Raw genomic sequence first — 23,185 nt, forward strand, 5'->3', positions numbered from 1 at the left:
TATGCATGGCAGGTAAACTGCAGCAGTGCAGTAATATGGGGGAGGGCTGGGGGAGGCTAACTGGGAGGCAGCTATGGGAGGGTGGGGGGCTTGATGGAGGCTTTGATGGCTCTGTATGGTGACCTGGGTGTGTTGGGTCCTTACTGGTGTTGCTAGCCTACTTGAGTAGACGACCAGCACCGTGTCCAGGCAGTTCTCACAACCCTTTGTGCTGTTTTAAGCTCCTGGACCAAGTCAATCCAGTACAGCTGGCAGACCACAGCGGAGGATACAGAGGATTCTCTCTGTGCTGCTGCTGTACAAGTTTACTGGAGCTACGAGGGAAGAAAAGCTTCTGTTGAGTTTTCTTCAGCAGGTGGGAGGTGTTAAAGGACCACGAGAGATCTTTTGTTATATGGATTCCCAAGAATTTTATGTCATTGACACTCTCCACCGCTAGGTGGCGCCAGGACATCATGCTTGGAGAGGCTAAAAGTAACGGGGGGGGGGGGGCACCATGTCAACACATAATGTGTTTTGTTTATTAACAATTAATTAAAGAAATAATTAATGAAAAAAATACTTTCATGATTGCATTAATCTTCATTCTACTCATGTTGTCAATTGTAAGTCGTTTTAAACACGAACAGATAAAAAACTGCTCACAAAGTTAGAAACATGTTTCCTGAAACACTGGATTGAAGAGTTCAGGTAATCTGATGTGGTAATCTGATCTGAGTTACAGATTAATGATCAGATGTGTCCTGCTGCCTTCAGATGCTGCAGGGATTTAATGACCTGAAGAAGCTTTTCATACAGTATAAAGCAGCTGCGGACAACAGACACTATCAGAATCATATTCATTTATAAATCAACGCAGACTGCTTTACTGCTTTAAACTTGTTTTATGCTGATTTAAATGCATCTATTAGCTGGGGAGTGTTTGATTAAATATACTTTATTTATATTTTAAGCATTATTCTGTTACTTCTGTGCATTTGCTGGAATCAATCAATCAATCAATTTTTATTTATATAGTGCCAAATCACAACAAAAGTCATCTCAAGGCACTTTTCACATAGAGCAGGTCAAGACCGTACTCTTTAATTTACAGAGACCCAACAATTCCCCCATGAGCAGCACTTGGCGACAGCGGTAAGGAAAAACTCCCCTTTAACGGGTAGAAACCTCAAGCAGAACCCGGCTCTTGGTGGGCGGCCATCTGCTTTGACCGGTTGGGTTGAGAGAGAGAAAGAAAGAGGGAAAGGGGGGGGGACAGAATAACAACAATCGTAACAACAACGACAACAGCAGCAGCAACAGCAACAGCAACAGTCAGGGAAGGACGCCAACAGGACCGTGAAGGACCGCGAAGGCTCGGCCCAGAACCCAGGGTTTCCTGCGAGATGAGAAAGCGCAAAAAAACTCCGGGGAAGAAGCACAGTTAGTGACATGCATTGATGTTACATGAATGCATACAGATGGAGAGGAGGAGGAGGAGAGAGGAGCTCAGTGCATCATGGGAAGTCTCCCAGCAGTCTAGGCCTATAGCAGCATAACTAAGGGCTGATCCAAGGCGAGCCTGGTCGGCCCTAACTATAAGCTTTATCAAAAAGGAAAGTTTTAAGCCGACTCTTAAACATAGAGAGGGTGTCTGCACCCCGGACCCAATCTGGAAGATGGTTCCACAGGAGAGGAGCCTGATAGCCGAAGGCTCTGCCTCCCATTCTACTTTTGGTCTTCCTGGATCTCCTAAAGTCCACAATGATCTTCTTGGTTTGTGATTTTGTGTTCAGGACCAAATTATTGTCCAAACATCACTTCATGACCAAATGTTGGACCTCCTCTCTGTACTGTGTCTCCTCATTGTTGAATATAAATCCCACTGCAGTGGTGTCAGCACACTTCACTGTAGTGTTAGAGGAGGAGGAGGAGGAGGAGGAGGGGGGTGGAGAGAGTGAAGAGGGCCGCTCTGAGCAAACAGCCCTGCGGTGCACCTGTGTTCAGGATGAGGGTCGAGGATTCTGACATTTTGTGGTCTGTTAGTAAGGAAGTCTCTAATCCATAAGCAGAGTGAAGAGGCTAATCCCAGGATGTTGACTTTGTCTACCAGTTTATGTGGGATTATAGTACTGAAAGTGAAGCTAAAGTCAACAAATAGCATCCTGACATTTGTGTTTGGATGCTCCAGGTGTGACGGGGCTGTGCGATAGAGACTCTGCAGATCTGTTTCCTCCAAAGGCAAACTGCTGGATGTAAGATGGTGGACTGTGAGATAGTAAAAGCATCTCAAAGCATCTCATAACTCTGAGGCAGGATGATGATACTCCGCCGGACTCCTCAGGACGCAGAATCTCCAGAGGAACAGAGTTCAAGCTTTCAGAGGTGTAATCTCGACCCCAGTTTCTCATATGAAGGCGTGTCGGTGCAGCAAACTGAACACACAAAATAACAAGAATGCTGCTGTTTGACTGAGAGAACCGAGCCGCCATCTTGACTCATAAAGCTCCATAAAGCCAAAGACTAAAGCTCCACGTGGACTGTGTCAGTGTCTGTAGTGTCTGTGTTTCAGTGTCTGTAGTGTCTGTAGTGTCTGTGTATCAGTGGCTGTAGTGTCTGTTTATCAGTGGCTGTAGTGTCTGTGTATCAGTGTCTGTAGTGTCTGTAGTGTCTGTTTATCAGTGGCTGTAGTGTCTGTAGTGTCTGTGTATCAGTGGCTGTAGTGTCTGTTTATCAGTGGCTGTAGTGTCTGTGTATCAGTGTCTGTAGTGTCTGTGTATCAGTGTCTGTAGTGTCTGTGTATCAGTGTCTGTAGTGTCTGTGTATCAGTGGCTGTAGTGTCTGTGTATCAGTGTCTGTAGTGTCTGTAGTGTCTGTGTATCAGTGTCTGTAGTGTCTGTAGTGTCTGTGTATCAGTGTCTGTAGTGTCTGTAGTGTCTGTGTATCAGTGGCTGTAGTGTCTGTGTATCAGTGTCTGTAGTGTCTGTGTATCAGTGTCTGTAGTGTCTGTGTGTAAGTGTCTGTAGTGTCTGTGTTTCAGTGTCTGCAGTGTCTGTGTGTCAGTGTTTGTGTATCAGTGTCTGTAGTGTCTGTGTGTAAGTGTCTGTAGTGTCTGTGTTTCAGTGACTGTAGTGTCTGTGTGTCAGTGTTTGTGTATCAGTGTCTATAGTGTCTGTGTGTAAGTGTCTGTAGTGTCTGTAGTGTCTGTGTATCAGTGGCTGTAGTGTCTGTGTATCAGTGTCTGTAGTGTCTGTGTGTAAGTGTTTGTGTATCAGTGTCTGTAGTGTCTGTGTGTAAGTGTCTGTAGTGTCTGTGTATCAGTGTCTGTAGTGTCTGTGTGTAAGTGTTTGTGTATCAGTGTCTGTAGTGTCTGTGTGTAAGTGTCTGTAGTGTCTGTGTGTCAGTGTCTGTGGTGTCTGTATTGTCTGTATTGTCTGTGATTCTCTGTATGAGGCTCACTGTCAGTAATAATTACAGTCTGTTGTTCATAGTGTGACATCATGTGAGCTTGTTTATGAAATAAAAGCACAGACAGACTGTTTGTAACTTCAGGCTGAACAACAGCAGAATTATTATTGGATGATATGAAGGTCGGATAGAAACCAGATGAGCAACCTTTGTATTATTTAAACTGCTCATCTATGTTCACATTATGTTATTACAATCTCATGAACCAAAAGTTATTTGTAAATGAGTTATTCATTTTGATGAATACCCCTCCTTTGTAAGGTAACATGTGTTGCACTGTGAGCTTTGTGCACGTTGTTATTATTGTATCTTCTGTTTGTGGTTTGTACCAGCTGATCATAGTCTGTCAAATACATGAAAAATGATCAAAAATGAAATTTAACTTTTGTGTGAAAATGTTTTTTCTGATCTGATGGATGGAAACATGCTAACAGCAACATATCGGCCTGTTTGAACCAATATGACAGAAACAAATAAAATGCTGTAATATCAGCTGCTCATTTAGTCAAACAGTCTCCATTAAAGTCATGTGAACCAGCTGTTCACATGATGTTCAGACAACTATCACTGATCACTGTCATACTGAAGGAAACTTACACATGTGATGATTCTCAGGTAACTCTGATACAATATACAGTACTGTGCAAAAGTGTTATGTGCTAAAAGTAAAGTGAGGATGTTCACAAAAATAATGCTAGAAATTGTTTTTCTTTATCAATTAAATTCATACAAAGTTCAGTAAAGAGAAAAAAAAACCTTAATCAAATCAATATTTGACCAAGCTGTTCTCCTCAGTTCACCTGCACACACGTTTTCAAGATATTTAGTTGTTCCAAGCATTCTGGAGAATTTGCCACAGTTCTGTGGATTTAAACTGTCTTCATTCCTTTTTCTTCTTGTCACTGAAAATAGTTCTTTATGTCTCTGGCTGGATGTTTGGGGTCGTTGTCCTGCTGCAGAATGAATTTGGAACTGTTCATTCTCTGATGGTGTTGCATTATGGATATGAATCTAAACACCTAAAGTACCTAAAACTTTTACACAGTACTGTATATATATTTAAAAAAAAAAAAAAAAAATCATAATTATAAAATTGTGTTCTCATAATCATGAGAATATTTCATAAAAATATTAATGAGAAAATTATGAGAAGATCTGTATCTCTGCTCATCTCACATCTCATAATTATGACATATAAAGTCATAATTATAAGGTGTACATCTTGTAATTATAAGATATTATATAATTATAATATATATATATATTATAATTGTAAGTTATGATTATTATAAACGTCTGGTTTCACTTTTAGAGGCGTAATTTCACTCCAAAGTGTAAATAATAAAAAATTAATGGCAGAATTTCATTCTGGAGGTTTGATTTTCCGTCGTTTCCTGGTCCTGATGTGTGATTGGCTGAGACACCTGTCAATCAAACAAACACACCTGCGGATAATCGTGTCTTTAGGAGGCTCTGAGGTTCTTTATTGGAATAACGGTGAAGATTATTTTTCGTCCGTTTGGTGTCGTCATGTGTGTGTGAAGTGACTTCCTTCTCTGTCAGGTAATCAGCTTTAATCACCTGTAAACACTCACACATCCGCCCACCTGAGAGAGACACACGTTACTCTCTAATGACTCTTTATCGTAACGTTTCAAACCACATGAAGAAAAACCACACACACACACACACACACACACACACACACACACACACACACACACACACACACACACACACACACACACACACGCTGCAGCTCCTCAGCTCTACCTGTCTCCAGGTGTGTTTTAATCTCTCTGTGGTCGCTGTGGTGTCACGTATCAAACGTCCCGCCTCACCTGAGGCCGCGGGGCTTCCAGGAAGGAAGTGAGGGCGGCGCTGTCTCCTCCGACTGATGCGGTCAGGCTTCAAACGCACCTCCCGAACTTCTGAGGGGCAGAAGGTTGAAAGAGACGGATCAGAGGGGTGGGGAGGGGTATAAAAAACAAGCGCACCTGAAGGCAGCATCCAGCAGAGAGGAGCGTTAGAGACCTGACTCTCTAAGAGGCGAAGAAAGCTGAATTTATTCTGTAAAGAGATTTTAAAACAGCAGGAAGATCGTTTTTTCCCTGAGAGGACGTTATTGAAGGATTTAAACTAATTCGTCTGATAATCAGATCGATTATTAAATTGAGAAACAGCTGAGCTGCTTGTTAAAAAAAATTTAAAAAACAAGTTTAGAAAAAGAAAAAGTGACGCTTCCTGACATCAGAGCGAGAAGGAGGTAAAAGGAGGATCCAGACGGTACCAGTGATTGATTGATTGATTGATCGATTGGAGGATGACGATGACGATGATGATGATGATGATGCGGGCCATGCTGTGCGTGTCTCTGGTCTGCGGTTTGGCTCTGGACTCCAACACCATCAGATCCTCCAAAGAGACGCTGCAGAGCCACGAGCGGCCGGTAAGAGAAGAAACTGGAACTACTGGTCCCAGTTTGGATTGATCCTTTTTAATAAATAAATCAAATATATATATATATTATATATAACATCATATGTAATATGTAATATGTAATATGTAATCAGCGCGTTTGTATGTTACAGTTCAATCAGTACATCAGACCTGTGATGGGAGATGAACCCAGCTGATCAATACAAATGTATTATTAGTTTATTATTGGAAACTTCACTCTATGTTGATTTGAAGTGTTCTGAGCAGCTGCATCAAGTCTATTTAATGAATTAAATCCCTTTAAGTAATAATAATAATAATAATAATAATAATAATAATAATAATAATAATAATAATTAATAGTCTCACTTTTCAAAAGTTCACATTTTAATTGACCAATTATACAATCATTAGATTTTATGATAATGTAATAAAAACAGATAATTTTAGTAATTTCAGTTAAAGTTAAAACTGAAATAAAAAAAAGTTAAATGAAAATAAAAACTACAGTAAAATCAGGAAAATTGTAGTTTATATAGTTAAATCATGACTTTATTGTTTTTTTATGTTTTTTACATTTTCATAATGTTCAGAAACACAATAATGTGCGTATAAGAATATATATTAATTATATGCACACATCTGTTATATTCAACTTCAAATCTGATGTTTTATTTCTTGTGTGATGATTTTCTCACTTTCAACATTTTACTGTTTATTTACTGTTTGTGTGTTAATATTAATTTCAATAATAATAATTAACTGCTGTTGTGTCAGTTTTATATTTCTGTAATATTCCTGTTTGTGTTTACAGTAGTTTGTGTAGTACAGTAGTATAGTATTCTAGGTAGTATTGTTACTGGTAGTAAAATACTACATATAATATGATCTGTGTGTTTTAACGAGGAACTTTTACTTCATTAGTTTGGAGCTAAATATCAAATAGAGTTTAATCATAAATATAAAAATATAAATTCAGTTGTGGGGTCAGATGCCCCCTGGTGGTTCAGAGCAGAATAGCATCTTCAACCAGCCTCATATGTGTCATTTATGTGTAAAAATGAATAAAGACATAACCGAGCTCCAAATGGATGTTTTATAAGCTGATCATGTGAAGGTAGCAGGTAACTATATCTATAAAGTATAAAGTAGCTCAACAGTAAATGTCCACAGTCTTTGCTGTAAAAAACACAAACCAACTATCAGAGCTGGGTTTGATTCAATGTAAAATGTTTAGCATTATAACTTTACGCTCACCTGTCCTTCAGGTGCGTCCCCATGGCGACCCGGTGGACCCGGCTGTACAACGACAGACGGAGGCAACGTTCAACGCCAACCGTCGACCGACATGTTCAACACCTGACTGTGACGCATCTGCAGTCAGTGACACACAGGTAGTTAAATAATCATATTCTTCCTCTTTCTAACAACAGAAACATAAATACAAAGACAAACATTATATCTACATTTAACATCTTAGTAGAAGAAGAAGAAGAAGACAGTCCTGGTGGGAATTAGTTTGCTTTCATCTCAGTGTTTCTGGGTTTTTTGATCTGATATCTGTGAGGCTCCAGTCTGAGGAAACAAACCCACCTGTCTGTTCAGAGGAGCGTTTGATTCAACATGTTTGTGACTGTTTGGCTCATTAGTTTTGTGTGTGTGTGTGTCAGAAGGGAGAGTGCAGTAACAGAGCTCGGAGGAGACAGTCCTCGCAGGACAGACAGGCAGACAGACAGGCGGACAGACAGCGAGACAGAGAGACAGACAGTCAGAGCGACACCGGCAGTTTCAACAGGACCAAAGGTGAGTCTGTCTCTGGATACTACGAGTCCCAGAATGCACTGCTGTAGCAAACATCCAATCAGAGAGTTTCTTCCAGTTTGTCTGTTTGTCCCACCGAGACGTTGATTCGTCAGTTTTGTGACGTGACGGAGAAGCACTGATGCTGTTTGGAGGAAGAAATGAATAGTTCAAAGACTGATGTTGTAAACTTGCTCTTGATTTTTGGGATGTTTTATATTCACACCTACAAGTTCACAAACCAAAAACCAAACTTTAGTGTATTCAAAGCCACTTTTAAAGGAGGTTCCCAGTGTTTCCAGTGTGTCAAACCAGCAGTCAGGTGTCTGTAATCATTCCTCCTGTTCATACTGGATATTAAAAGATCCACAGTCCTCGTTTTAGGAAATAATGCATTTAAAAGTCTGTGTGAAGCTTCTATTCAGCTTCAGCAGTCTGAGTTAGTCATATCAGTGGATATCTGACACATTTACAGTCTTTGTGTTTCCCTGTTGAGCTGCAGGTGGAAGTATAGTAACAAAAAGAGGAACTTTGGCACTAAAAAGACTGTAACGTTGAAAGATATCTAAACATAGCACAAACAGTAAGGAAATCAGTGTTTGGTAGATTATTTCTTTGTTGTAACAATGCTTCTTGGCAATAAATCTTATACTGTTGGAAAGCCTGTTTATTTCCCTTTTTAAATGGCGCCTGGCACCTCCTCCTCATGCTGGTCACACTCTGCTGTGGGACGGCATCTCATTCTTCAACCAGCATTTGTCACAAGTCAGCCAACGTGGTTGTGTTGGTCACTCTGCCATGAACAGCACGCCCAAGCTGATCCCACAAGTGTTCAATGGGGTTGAGGTCAGGACTGCTGGCAGGCCGTTCCATCCTCTCCAACTCCCAAATTCTGGAGGTAGTCTCTGATAAACCCCACAAACCGACAACTGCTGGTTGAAGAATGGGATGCCATCCCACAGCAGTGTGTGACCAGGCTGGTGACCAGCATGAGGAGGAGGTGCCAGGCTGTTGTGCTGTGTGTGGTTCTTCCACACGCTACTGAGGCTCCTGTTTGTTAAATGAATCAATTGTTAAATTGCCAATATGTCTTGTTTCTTCAAACTTCAGTCATCCAATCCACCAAACACCAAACAAGAGTCAATGGCAGAATAAACTGTTTGGCATCGGCAGAGAAGATTTGGCAAATTTTTCATGGGCGCAACCCACATACTCAGCTCTGCCGCTCATTCCACAAATGCATGTTCCTTACAAATGTGGCTCCATTTAAAAGGGAAATAAACAGGCTTTCCAATGGTATAAGATTTACTGCCAAGAAGCATCGTTACAACAAAGAAATAATCTACCAAACACTAATTTCCTCACTTTTTGTGCTAAGTTTACTTGATTTGACTCATTTGGACGCTGAAGCTTCATATTAGCTTCAGACTGTGGATTTTGTCCTCCATCACTTCCATTGTAAGGTCATTATGAAGGATCTTCTAATGGTCAGTATGAACAGGAGGAATGATTACAGCAAGAAAAACATCTTTAATGTTCATTTAGGCTCCTGACTGTTGGTTTAATGACACATTTGATAAATTGTGAACCGTCCTTAATCCAGTTTTCTCTGCATCTTTGTTGTAAATTCAATTTTATCATTGAACTAAATAAATAAATAAAGTCTGTCCTCGTGTCCTGCAGCTCCAGAGATGTCCAGCTGCGTCCGGTCCGGCGACTGTGCGGCCGGTCTGTGCTGCGTCCGTTACCTGACCGGTAAACGCTGCCAGCGGATCCCAGAGGAGGGCGAGGCCTGTCTGCTCAGAGGCTCCAAGATGAGGAGGAACCTGGGACGCTGCGACTGTGGCGAGGGGCTGACCTGCACCGCCGCCAGCCGGGCGGAGCTCAGCAAAGCCAAAGGCCAAGGGGTGTGTCTCCCGAACCAGGAGCAGGGGAGAACAAGGCATTCTGGGAAGACGAGGAGGACGGCAGAGAGCAGCTGCTGACACATTTATTATAAACTTTGTAGCATTTGTACACTTTAATTTAAACCTTATTTACGTCTGTAGCAACGTGATTTAGATGTTTGAAACTCGTGCAGCACTGGAAGAAGAAGTGCAGTAAAAATACTGCATGAAAAATCCTACTACAGTAAAAGTACATAAGTATTATGAGCTTGATGTAGTTAAAGTATTGCAGTAAAAGTACATAAGTATTATGAGCTTGATGTAGTTAAAGTATTGCAGTAAAAGTAGTAGTTTGGTCCCTCTGACTGATATATTATTATATATGACATCATTAGAAATATTGGATCATTTGAACATTTATTGAAATGAAAGCATGTGAGAAGTTTAGAGGGAAAAATCACTATTTGGTGGAGCTGTTAACAACTCATAGACATGTGAAATGTGACCCCGACTACACACTGCTTTTTGTAAGACGTCAAAAGACAAAAAGGTTGGAAACCACTGGTTTCATCTTTAACAATGTGTTGTATTTTAAAAGCTTGTTATCACCTCTGGCGGCCATGTTGGACATCTGGGACCTATTAGCTAGTTAGCATAGCATCTGCTCAGCTGACTCACCGACTGTCGTCACATGTGAAGCTGCTGAAACCAGTTTGTGTTCAAACTGGAAACGTCACAAAATGAAGTTTATTCAAACCAGACAGGAATAATAATAATAAATATGGTGATTTTAGAGTGAGCAGCGTTCAGCAGCTGGAACCAACGAAGAAGAAGAACAGAGCCAGCTGTTTGATCTTCATGTTACTGACAGAAACTCTCCTGATGATGATGTCATTGTCCTACAGCTTCACTTCCTGTCTGATCAATCACATTTTGTGATTTTGGCGGATGGATAAGAAAAGAGAATTTTTGAGATTTTTGTATTAAAAAATTAGTTAAACGATTAATCACTAATGAAAATGGTTGTGAATCAATTAATGATGTCAGCTGAGATCAATAACATACTGTAGTATATATACTGTACTTTATACTGTAGTATATATACTTTATACTGTAGTATATACTGTACTTTATACTGTAGTATATATACTGTACTTTATACTGTAGTATATACTGTAATTTATACTGTAGTATATATACTTTATACTGTAGTATATACTGTACTTTATACTGTAGTATATATACTGTACTTTATACTGTAGTATATACTGTAATTTATACTGTAGTATATATACTTTATACTGTAGTATATACTGTACTTTATACTGTAGTATATATAATTTATACTGTAGTATATACTGTACTTTATACTGTAGTATATATACTTTATACTGTAGTATATATACTTTATACTGTAGTATATACTGTACTTTATATTGTAGTATATACTGTACTTTATACTGTAGTATATACTGTATACTGTCTGGTATTAGTACGTATGATGGATTTGGGACACACACGGAGTCACATGAGAGTGGTGCCCAATCTGAGGTCCGGGGCCCTCTCAGTGTCCATGAAAGAGTCCTTCAGGGTCTTCAGTTAAATGTTAAATGTTTTTATTGAATTCAATAAAAGTTCGTATTGATCATTAACGTGTTGCTCTGACGTCTTTCTGCTGATGTTTATCAGACACATTAAAGTAAAAATTCTTCACTTTGACTCACAAAACTGATCAAACTAGTTTGAGACTGAATATCATTGATCAGGATCGATAATACCTGACTGAGGCAGCAGATTTATATATACTAAATACATATAATATTTATATTTGAACATTTGATAAGGTGTTACACATCTTTTTATTTATATTTATCAAACAAATAAGATTACATCTGCATTGATCAATCACTCTGATCATCTTCATTGATCTGCACTTATCTGTGGAACAGAGTGATCTGATCTCTCAGCTGCACAATTTAGTTTCATTTCATCCACATTTACATATTTATACATCAGAGCTGCAACCATCAGTTTGATAAATGATCATTTTTCAAACATTTTACAGTTTCAGGATCTCAAATGTGAGAATTTGCTGTTTTATGTTGTTGAGCCTGTAAACTGAATATTTCTAACGTTACACTGAGTTTTAGTCAACTGTGATCAATTTCTGTTGTTTTACAAACCAAACGATTAATCAATGATGAAAATGATCAAACATTATAAATATATTATAATTATACATGTTGTGTTTATATTTCATTCCTCTAAAAACACCTCGACAGTCACGTCGTTAATGACAGAAATGAAACTATTATAGTAGCTGAATGATTGTTTAACCCTTTATGTTCAGCTCAGATTTGACCTCTGAACAAATGTTGAAATGACCCAGAATATTAAAAATATATTTCTCTCTCTGCTCGTGGTTAGTTGAGTTAGTTTTAGTCATCAGTTAGCAGCCAGAATCTGAGTTTCCTGAGTTATAGATGATCTTGTGTTCAGGTACGGAGGGATTTGGTTCATTTAGGGACCAGATGTGTGATCACGTCTGACTTTCTTGAGTTAAATCTGTTCGTTTAGGTTTGATTTTCTCTCTCAGACACAAACACAAACAGGATGAAGTCAACAAATACAAATAGTTCTTCTAAACTACCAAAGTTTATCTTGACTCAATACATATATATCAATATAACTGATATATATATATATATATGTATAGATCCCAGTATTTGTATTTGTATTTGTTGAGGCAGCAAAATTATTTGTATTTGTATTCGAATAAAAGTGGAAAGAGGCTTAAAAATCCTGTTTTTGTTTTTATTACACTTTTAATTTTACAATCAGTGTTCATGAATAAACTACACACAGCGGGTCTCTAACTGGAGTCTCAGATCAGAGACGACGGCGCTGAGATAAAACTTTAGACTCTACCTGTTTATACACCCAGAACACAGACAGCACAGCAGGAAACATGAACAACTTTTCATTTATTGCTTATTTTTTACAACCTAACTTTGAGGACAGGAGACGGCGGTGACGGAGAGTCTGTTGGTATTTGACAAATAATTTTTAAAATATTCGTATAAAACTATTTGTGCTTTGCTGAATGATGTATTTGTATTTAATAAATACATATAAACTGCTGCATTCATCTGGTGGATTTAATGTTCTTTGATGTGTTTCAACTGTAAATTACATTTGAAGTTATTGATCAGCGTCGTTCTCATTGATCTTATTATTGACGACGGAGTTCAGCTCTGGTTTGCAGCGTTTCTGTTTTAACGTGTTTTAAAGACACACAGCGAGTTTCCATCATGTGTGTTTTCTTCATACTACAAAGAAGATCTGCAGAGTTTTAACCCTCAAACAAAGCATGCTGGGAAATCTGATCACGTTTCTTAATTTAACGATTGAAGCTCAGAAAGACTCAAATATAAGTTCTGAAATAATATTGAAATAAAAACTAGATATTAGTTGATGTTTTACTGTGTAGATTCTTCATATTTAATCAAATTTTAAAATGTTGCATCGTCATTAATCTATTACAATCTAACACAACAGCTGCTGTAAACGCTGCTTTTATGAAGCTTCTATGTTTTTAGTTGACATTGATTCTACTTGATGTTTATTGAGGTCGGAGCTGCTGGTTTCCTGCTGAACTGCATCGTATTGACGAGTGTTCCTAATATTTTGTCCCTCATGTGAATGTTAATGAACTTTTAATTTTAACTACTAAGTAGAATTATCACCTTTCTGACAATGTCAACAAAAACTGAAAATATATAAACTTCATAAAAGTAGAAACAGCTGTTGTATTGATCACACAGGTTCCTGATAAAATGATCGCTGACTGTATTGATCTCAGAACAAAGACTGTAAATGTGTCAGAGATCCACTGATGGGACGAACTGAAGAGAAGCTTCATAAAGACTTAAATCCATTTTTGCAATAATTGACTCCATCACTTCCATTAAAGCTCATTTGAAGGATCTTTTAATATCCAGTATGAACTGGAGGAATGATTACAGACACCTGACTGGTTTAACTGGTCCTTTATGCTCCATTTCACCCAGTCTGCCTGTTCATCAGGTCAGGTTCATAAACTTCTTTTGACCCACACGAGCGTCGACGTAATTAAAATGTTTTCAGTTAAATGATCCAACATGAAGCTCTGAGTGTTTAACTCTTCAAAGCTGCTTCAGCATCACTGGGAACCAGAATAAACCAGTTCATCCTGCAGCAGCACCATGTTTGAGACATTTTAATATCACAGGATGGAATTTAATACACTTCACAAAGTAAGATGTCAAATCAATAAAGTCTAGTGTTATCATCACTTCCTGGCAGTACACATCAATCATGACCTGTTATATAACTGATGACATCACCTGATCAGCAGAACTATTGATTAAAACTGATGAAAGTTCAGGTCTGAATCTTCAACAGTAGCAGCTTAGAAATAGATTGAAGACCTTTTAAAACCTTCTGAAGCCTTTTTAGAGGAAACTTCAACAACAACAACACACGTTTCAATTGTCAAGGCAACGTCTCAGTTTTATTCTCTTATTCATTTGACTTTAACAAAAAACCGTCAGGACTTTGTGGAAAAAAGTTAATGCAAAAGAAACTTTAAAGGCAAAGTCACAAATGCAGCAACATAATTTCAACGGAATAAAAAAAAAAGGTTGGGGGGAGGGGGGGGGGCAGGGGAACTGACTCTCCATCAATAGGAATGTTGAATGGCGGAGGTGGGCGGGGCTGGAGGCTAAGGGGTGTGGCTACAGGGCGAGCAGAGGGAGTAAGTGCTGGAGCTCAGAGCTGCCCGCAGTCAGCGATGGCGATCTTCTTTGATGTTTTGCCGCTTTGGCTGCCGAAGGACTCCATCTTCTTCACCACGTCCATCCCCTCGACCACGGAGCCGAAAACCACGTGTTTCCCATCCAGCCTGCGGACGCCAGTCAGTCAGTCAGTCAGTCACATGACATACACACAATATATATACACAGATATACGAGGAAACGAGAGGATGCAACAGACAGAATGAGTGTCGTGTTTTGTCTCAGCCTGTAAACTTTGATTTGAAGAGGTTGAGCTGCAATAATTAACTCAATTAACTGTTAATTATTGATAATTGATTATTGAGTCTTTTTAACAATGTAAAAGTCAAAAGTCTGATTCCAGATTCTTGAACGTGAATATTTTCTGGTTTCTTCATCTTTGAGCCACATTTGACCTTTTTGACTTTATGGACCAAACTACTAATCAATTGATTAACTATTAATCAATTGATTGATAAAACAGATGAATGAAGATTAGTTGCAGGCTGATAGAAAGGCTGCAACAGTAACCTTTGATTTAAAGAGAAAAGAGGTGGAAACACTGAAGAGTCACGTGTGTGGATGAAGCTTTGTTGTGCGCCTGTAAGACGACACTGAGGGATCAGGCTGCCCTGCAGTGTGGAAGCGTGGAAGCGTGGAAGCGTGTGTGTGTGTGTGTGTGTGCGTGTGTGCGCGTGTGTGCGCGTGTGTGCGCGTGTGTGCGCGTGTGTGCGCGTGTGTGCGCGTGTGTGCGCGTGTGTGTGTGGTGGTGTTTCTCACCATGATGTTTGCGCTGTGCAGATGAAGAACTGGGATCCGTTGGTGTTTGGTCCAGCGTTGGCCATGGACAGGATGCCAGCGTGAGTGTGCTTCAGGGTGAAGTTCTCATCAGCAAACTTGTTGCCGTAGATGGACTTTCCACCGGTTCCGTTGTGGTTGGTGAAGTCACCGCCCTGCATGTCCAACACACACATTAACACTTCCAACCTTCCAACTGTTGGTTTAAATAACTGCTGCTGTCTGAACATCTCAGCCTCTCATATGGAGGATGTGAAGACGCCACATTTAGCTGCAGGAAACTGATCCTGCTTTCACAACCAAATGATTCAATTACAAATCAGCTAATTAATTTATAGTGAGAACTGCTGTTGGTTTCCAGTCTGATGAAGCCTCACCTGACACATGAAGCCAGGGATGATGCGGTGGAAGGTGCAGCCCTTGTAGCCGAAGCCCTTGTCGCCGGTGCAGAGGGCGCGGAAGTTCTCCGCAGTCTTGGGCACCACGTCGGCACGGAGCTGTGGAAACAAATAACACACCCAAAGTCACCAAACAGCAAACAGAGTGAAGTCAATGTCTCCTTTCCAGGAAGTAGTGAAGAGGGATTTTTGAAGAGAAGGTAAGTTTTGCAACCAGTCAGTGAATCATCTGGCTTGTTGCCATCCAGGACTGGAGCCAAAAAAACCAGAGCAGGTTTATCAGATAATGTGCACTTTGTGCTGTGCAGCAGCTATGTCGACACAGGATCAGCACACAGCTCTGGCTGCTTATAGCCTCTCAGTAAAGAGGTCAATAGAGCCTCTCTGCAGAAATAAAGCCCAGATTACTGTAACAGCATCCTGCAACACTGGAAATCAGAGTGCAATCATCTCCACAGACGTACGCCGAAAACAGCTTCCAAACATAAAATACTGCTCGATACGCTGGACAAGAAATTAGTGCAACATTTAAGTCAAGTCAAGTTCAACAGCAGCAGACGTAGGCTGCAGGCATTTCAACCCATGAATCACTCATTCTGTGGTTCATGTCTGCTGATGCCATCATGTCATGGTGAAAGCAGTACAGCATTGCACCATAGCAGAATATCTGCATGGCCTGCAAGCATGTGCAAGGCGGGAGGCGGGGCGGGGCGGAGGGGAGGGGGTAGGAGGGGGGGGCCGCAGCGGACGGGCTGCATGAGCTGCGGCTGATCCCAAAACAGCAGCTGTACAGGTTTCCACCTGCTCAGCAGTAACACAAACCAGGGAGCTCTAATTACCTGTAACATCACATTTAAAAACTAACAAGCTGGCTGGCGTCTCTGTGAGGGACCGCGGACCGCAGCTGTGCAACGACTAACCGGGAGGTGCTCGCACGATCACCGGGAACGCCCTTAACGGGGTACAGCGACGAGCACAAAATGGCGTTAGGTAGCATGCTAGCAGCCATTAGCCCACAGTTGGCCGCCGGATATAACGTTAACGTCCGTGAAAATGGCGCCATAATGACGGTACCGTCTATCATTATGCTTATTCATCTTGGACAGTTTGGCACTAAAGGTACCGCGGTTGCTTCGGCCATGTCAGTACATCCGCATTTTTGAATCACGCAGACAGCGCCGCCCCCCCCTCCCTCCCTCCCCCCCCCACACCCCAACCCCAACCCCCACCCCCCTCCCCCCCCCCACCGCACCGCGGAACATTCCAGAACCTCCTCCGCCCGTTAACACGGGAACCGGCGCCGCTAGCCGGCAGCTACATGCTAAACGCCGCGTGCAGGACAGTGATTTTTGAACGGACAGTTGCCAGAATCCTCTAACGGACACGTAAATAATGTGACAGTTATTGAAAATAACACGCAGGAAGAAATTACTCAGCCAGCGGCGGAGGTTTCCCGGGCTCGCGTGAGGGCAGCGAAACAAAGAACCGCGCGAACTGCGCACGAGCCGCTCTGCGCTCTCACGCGCTCAGTTAGCATCGATGCTAGCTGCTCAAACATGGGCCGCGGGCCTCCAACAGGCCGCAGCGTGATGAAGCTAACGTTAGCTGCCATTCAGCCAAAAGCTGCCCGGTGACTATCAACTAATTAATCTCCGTCTGCACCGGAACATTTCGGCCGGTTACACTAGATTTAACGGAGATATCTAACATCAACGTCACACGGCAGATAGATAAGCATTAACATTAGCTGCAGTAAAAACAGAATTATTGTCCTCAACTACAGCCGGACACGGTTCAATCAGCATTAACGTTCACTGCGGAACGCTCCGGTGTCCGGTCCAGTTAGCTGAAGCCAGAAGCACGTGCGCATGCTCCTTCGGGCCAGTGGTGCTCGTGACAGCTCGTGTGATGCTACATGTTCACTACAGGAAGCAGCTCTCTGTTCACTCATCCCGCAGTAACACTAACATTCCCCCGCACAGGACACCGCACAGCCCGCAGTGACAGTAACCTTCCCCTGCATAGCCCGCAGTAACAGTAACTTAACCTTCCTCCGCACAGGACACACCAGCCGCCCGCAGGCTAACAGACAAAACTGCCGTCGGCTACAGGTCACAACGGGTCCTTTACCTCCATCACAACGCGTCCGATCGAACTGCCGTCAGCAGTGACATCGAAGAAGACTTTGGGGTTGGCCATGTTAGGACTGAGCTGGACACGACGGATCTCAAAGAACCGAAAAAGATGGCGGAGCGGGGATCCAGTTTATATAAGACGCCGGTGGGCGATGCTAAAATACAGCCAGCCAATTGGAAATGCTGGCATATTTTATTGACGCATGTTTCAGCCAATCAGCAGCCGGGACAGCCGCCTCTCCCTTTTTACTGGTTTCTAAATGGACAGACTCATTTCACGGTGTGTTTGATTCGGAGACCCGAGCGGGGCGGTTAAGCGGTTGTTGAATGTTGTCAGAATTTCTCACACGGCGCGAGCCATGTAACACCGCCCCATTTGGGTGTTCCGGTCGCAAAAACTTGAAATCGCGTGTCCCGGAGCAGCGCGCGCCACGGATCATTGACAGCTCGGGCGTCCAATGCGCGCAGCGCGCTCTGTGCGTCAACGTGAAGTCCCGCAGTCAGAGCGCGGTCACGCTGTCAGGGGAAGATGCGTGTGCTCGGTCCCGCAGTCAGGGCGCGGCCCCGCGGTCAGGGCGCGGTCCGCTGTTCTGCGCATCAAAGAACAAAGTTTGTGTTTTAACATCAATTACAGACGAAAATACACTTTACCGCCGTTTACTGGCAGAATATGGTCAACAAGTCTTTGACATAGTTTATTTGATCCTTTTAACGTTTGGAAAGTGTCTTTGAGTACCTTGAAAACCGCTCTATTAATAGAAATTATTATCATTATTATTATTATTATTATTATCAGACTGAGATAAGCCAAACGGAAAATTTAAAGATTTTGTCTACAGGGAAAAACATGAATGTTTCCTATAGATGTAACTGTGTGTATTGATGATTGTGGTGGTTGTATGTAAGAACCAATAACCACTGTGTTTAAAGACCCCCTCCAGACATAGTTTAAGACATATAAAAATACTCTGCTTTGAATAATAAATTGTGTCTGATGTATTTTTTCCATAAAAAAGGACAATTACCTAGTTGAAAATTCTTAAGATTACATCTCAGTCTTCTCCCTCACTAAAAATCCCAAATCTGCAGGTTTTCCTGCTGGACCCAAGATGTCTCCTACATAGATACAGTTGATAAAAACATTATTGTGGCAGGTGCACAAGTTTGGACACCATAAAGCTTCATTTATACTCCCGAGCGGACGCGCACACAGACAGCTGTGGACACCATGGACGGATAGTTGATGTGTTTATACTACCTTCTGGGGTCCGTGTGGAGGACGCGTTCCACACATGCACAGTAGATCGCCGTCTGCAGGAACACGGCGTTGTGACTGCGCGGACACAACAAATTGCAGGTACGCGGATGTCCATACAGAGCCAACGCACACACCATCTGATGACGAAATTTACGTCAAGCGGACCCTCGCGGACGAGGAAACTATAATTTCACCATAAAAGTTCCCAAGTCTCAGATTCTTTTGACAAGGTCTCAGACCTTCATCAGCTCGTTAGGCCTGAAGCGCGTCAACAGTTGTCATTAGGAAATGTCAACTGGTTCCAGTTTACAAATCCTCTGACTGTTGCAACCATGAGTTCCTCTAAGCAGCTGTGTAAGACTCTGAAAATGAAAGTTACTGATGCCCACAGTGCAGGGAGGCTACAAGAAGACAACAGTGTTGTCAGCCTGCAGTTTCCACAGTGTGAAATGTAATCAAGAGGTCAAGATGAGAAGACCAAGAAAACTCTGGCAGAGAGCTGCTCATATGCTGGTTTTTATTTATCAGACTGAGTGGTGGAGCAGCGACACGCTAACACCACCTTCATGGAAGAGTCAGTAGAGGACTGAGGCTCTTTTCAACTAAAAAACACCAAAATATGTTATTTGTCAAGGGGAGGCTGCTTTGATCAGCTTGTTTATCCCCCTTTGTCCTCCATTGTGATGCCCCCCCCCAACAAACAGAATAAGAAAGCAGCTATGATGCTGTGATCATAAAACTAGTAGTTCTCTGTGAACCTGAGTGTCTTCAGTTGAGTTTTTTATCCAAATGTTCATCCAGATATTTGTAAGAACAGACAATCTCCACCTCTTCACCATCTTTTCTTCCTCAAATCAATAATGAGCTCCTTTGTTTTACTGATATTTAGCTTTAAATAATTACCTTTGCATCATTTAATAAAGAAGTTGACCTTCTCTCTGTACGCGAAATCATTTCCTTTTGATATCAGGCCGACCAAGCCATGATGACAATAACCTACAATCAGCTGTGTGGTGAATTAAATGGAGATTAAATTGTTCTTGTCTCAGTTACTTCACTATAAAGTTAATTCTAATTGAATACTGGACCACAACTGGCTCCAAACTGGTTTTGATGTCAGAAATCCTGCTTGTAGTTCTGCCTCTTAAAATCTGATTTTCAGTGAGCTCAGAGAAACTTTCCTCCTTCAGCAGATGAATGAAAACAAACTGCAGAGAGAAGAAGAAGAAACATTCAGCTGAAGGAAGAAGAAGAAACATGGTTTTGAGTGGAGGGAGACTTTAAGTAACCAGTTCAACCAGTTGCTCCTCTGGACAGACGGCAGCAGATGGATTCAGCTGTGTGACAACATTAACTGCAGGAACAGATTTAGCATAGCATAACACTGCCGGCTGCAGCAGGGTTATAATTTATTACCATACCTCGCTAGTTGCTACCACGCAAACATCATCTAACAGGGCAAAAAACAGTGGACCAGACTACTGAGATCAGTTAAAGCTAGCATAGCATTGGTCAAGCTATGCTAAGCTAAATTCCCATCACAATTCCCTGAAATCCAAGCTGACGTTATCTTTGTTTTCCTTTTAATACCCAACCTTACATTTCTGCTTTTACTCTTGATTTTATAGATTTTTATCCTCTCTCTGTTTCCTTGTTACAACTTCATAAGAGTTATGATAATGTTTCCTCAGTTCCTGTTTTTATTGAGTCCTTTATTTAGAACATTTATTGTATGTGTGTTGAATGGGGCGGGGGGGGGGGGGGGGGGGGGCGGGGGGGTCTAGGTTTTTTCAACCCTGCTGACGTTTGCTTATTGTACTTAAACGGCCGTCTGTTCTGTAGCTTTGGTTGCTAAGGTGGTTGCTAGGTGGTTACTAGGTGGTTGCTAAGGTGGTTGCTAAGGTGTTTCCATGTGTTGTTCAGCTCCAACATGTACGGATGGATTTGAGAAGTTGACATTTGGAGTAAAGAAGGAGAAAAAGAAGTGAAATCCTGCTACTATAGTTTGTTTACGTAGCCTCCGGAGCCGGAGGAAGCTTCCTGAAGCTGACCAATCAGAACAGAGTGGGCTCATCAGGAGGCGGGGCCTTAAAGAGACAGGAGCTAAAACGGCCTGTTTCAGACAGAGGCTGAACTGAGGGGCTGCATAAAGGACCAGTAGAAGATCAATAAGGAGTTTTAACTGGAAATCATGCAAAGATATTCCAGTAGAGCCCCAGAATATAAATATAGAGCTGGAAATGTGCAGAATATGTGTCCTTTAAAAAGCAGTGTTTCAGCTGTAAAGCTAACATAAATATACATTCAAACTCGCTTCATCTGAAGGTGAAATGAGTCCAACGCACTTTAATGTCCTCACTGTAATGTATAAATCATACACCATGCTGCTGCTTTTTTCATATATATGTTTATTCATTTTTATTGAAGCACAAAGTGTTTGTCACCTCAAGCTAGCTGGAGCTCAATGTTAGCTAACAGAGCAAGAAGCTAACAGCAATCCATCAGCTAGCTTGTTAAATCAGGAACTAAACTGTGTCTGTTGTTAACGTCATTGTTAAATTGGTATAAAAATGACTAATTAACCAGCAGCTTTGTTGAATGAATAATGTTTCTGTGAGTTTTATCTGCTATCAGATTAAAAGACCAGTTCCCAGTGTTCCCAGTGTTCCCAGTGTGTTAAACCAGCAGTCAGGTGTCTGTAATCATTCCTCCTGTTCATTCTGGATATTAAAAGATCCTTCAAATGTGTTTTCAATGGAAGTGATGGAGGATAAAATCCACAGTGTGTCCACACAGTCATTTAAAAGTCTGTGTGAAGCTTCTATTCAGCTTCAGCAGTCTGAGTTAGTCATATCAAGTGGATATCTGACACATTTACAGTCTTTTTAGCATCAAATTCCCTCTTTGTGTTTCCTCGGACAGTGTTTCCCTGTTGAGCTGCAGGTGGAAGTATAGTAACAAAAAGAGGAACTTTGGCACTAAAAAGACTGTAACGTTGAAAGATATCTACTTGATTTGACTCATTTGGACGCTGAAGCTTCATATTAGCTTCAGATTAACTTTTGTGGATTTTGTCCTCCATCACTTCCATTGTAAGGTCATTATGAAGGGATCTTCTAATGGTCAGTATGAACAGGAGGAATGATTACAGCAAGAAAAACAGCTTTAATGTTCATTTGATGACTGACTGTTGGTTTAAGACTCACTTGATGAATTGTGAACCGACTCTCCTGCTCACAGAACCTCAGAGTTTAATATGAAAACTAACTTTGAGTTTAACGTGTCTCACATTGAACTTAGTATTAAAGAATCCTGAATGAATTCAGAAGATGCCACCGAGCCTGCAGGTTTTATTTTTTACCTTTTACCCATGACGACGGAGGCATTGATCTCGTGGTTTCCAGGTGGAAGCTGACAGAGAGGCTGTGGGGCCGGCGGGGGTCTGTCATCGATCGGTAACCTTTAATGACCTTTGATGACCTGTGGTTGATGCTCACAGAGAGGAGGCGGGTCACGCTGGCTTTATGAAGGGCAACTGCCATTCAGCCTCAACACCCCCCCCCCCCCCCCCCCCGGAGAGGAAATACAGTTAGTTTGTGAGGATGTCAGCTGTGGTGATTGAACACTGGACAGCTGGAACAGTCTATTAACGGGTCGACATATGTACAGTATGTGTCTGTTCCCACCTTCAGTCTCAGCTTAAACGCCAATAATTAACTGATCCTACTGACGAGTGTTGCGTGTACTCAAACATGTGATTTGATGACAAGAAGAAAAATATAGAAAATTACCAGAATGATCCTTTAACACCTGCAGGATTTATGACATCACAACTAGTTTGGAGCCAATCAGGGTTCAGTATGTTAACGGTGTGATGTGGAAACTTGAAGCCTCCAGTGAACAAACATCTGCGGCAGAGAGGATGTATTATATACATACATCTTCGTTATATATATATATTTTATACATATATCTTAAAACATATGTGTGAAGATCTTTAACTTCACAAGAAACTTTGCTACATGTAAAACGGTAAAAGTCAAGTTTAGACTTATTGTTTTGGTGAGTTGTATTATTGCATGTAACATATGGAATATAATAATAATAAAGTATATCAGCAGCATATTCAATATCATGTTAGAGTTGTTTTGTCATTTATTATATATTTTTTGGTTTTTATGTAAAAAATTATCTTAATAAATTATCTTAA

The 23,185-nt window shown here is 41.3% G+C and overlaps 2 protein-coding genes across 2 annotated transcripts; one reads left to right on the forward strand and one right to left on the reverse strand.

Moving 5' to 3' along the window:
• The first annotated feature begins 5,453 nt into the window (after positions 1-5,453).
• LOC122969375 lies at positions 5,454-9,831 on the forward strand. The gene is made up of 4 exons (XM_044335006.1): positions 5,454-5,896; positions 7,155-7,280; positions 7,557-7,689; positions 9,370-9,831. Exons 1-4 carry the CDS (start codon positions 5,771-5,773, stop codon positions 9,669-9,671), a joined length of 687 nt encoding a protein of 228 aa, XP_044190941.1. The 5' UTR covers positions 5,454-5,770; the 3' UTR covers positions 9,672-9,831.
• Positions 9,832-14,096: 4,265 nt separating this feature from the next.
• Positions 14,097-17,845, reverse strand: ppiaa (peptidylprolyl isomerase Aa (cyclophilin A)). Its single transcript, XM_044335020.1, has 4 exons — positions 17,713-17,845; positions 15,562-15,681; positions 15,167-15,339; positions 14,097-14,514 (listed from the first exon to the last, which is right to left on the reverse strand). Exons 1-4 carry the CDS (start codon positions 17,779-17,781, stop codon positions 14,382-14,384), a joined length of 495 nt encoding a protein of 164 aa, XP_044190955.1. The 5' UTR covers positions 17,782-17,845; the 3' UTR covers positions 14,097-14,381.
• Between the last annotated feature and the right edge of the window lie 5,340 nt (positions 17,846-23,185).

The sequence above is a fragment of the Thunnus albacares genome, chromosome 2, assembly GCF_914725855.1.
Source record: "Thunnus albacares chromosome 2, fThuAlb1.1, whole genome shotgun sequence".
Lineage (NCBI taxonomy): Eukaryota > Metazoa > Chordata > Actinopteri > Scombriformes > Scombridae > Thunnus > Thunnus albacares.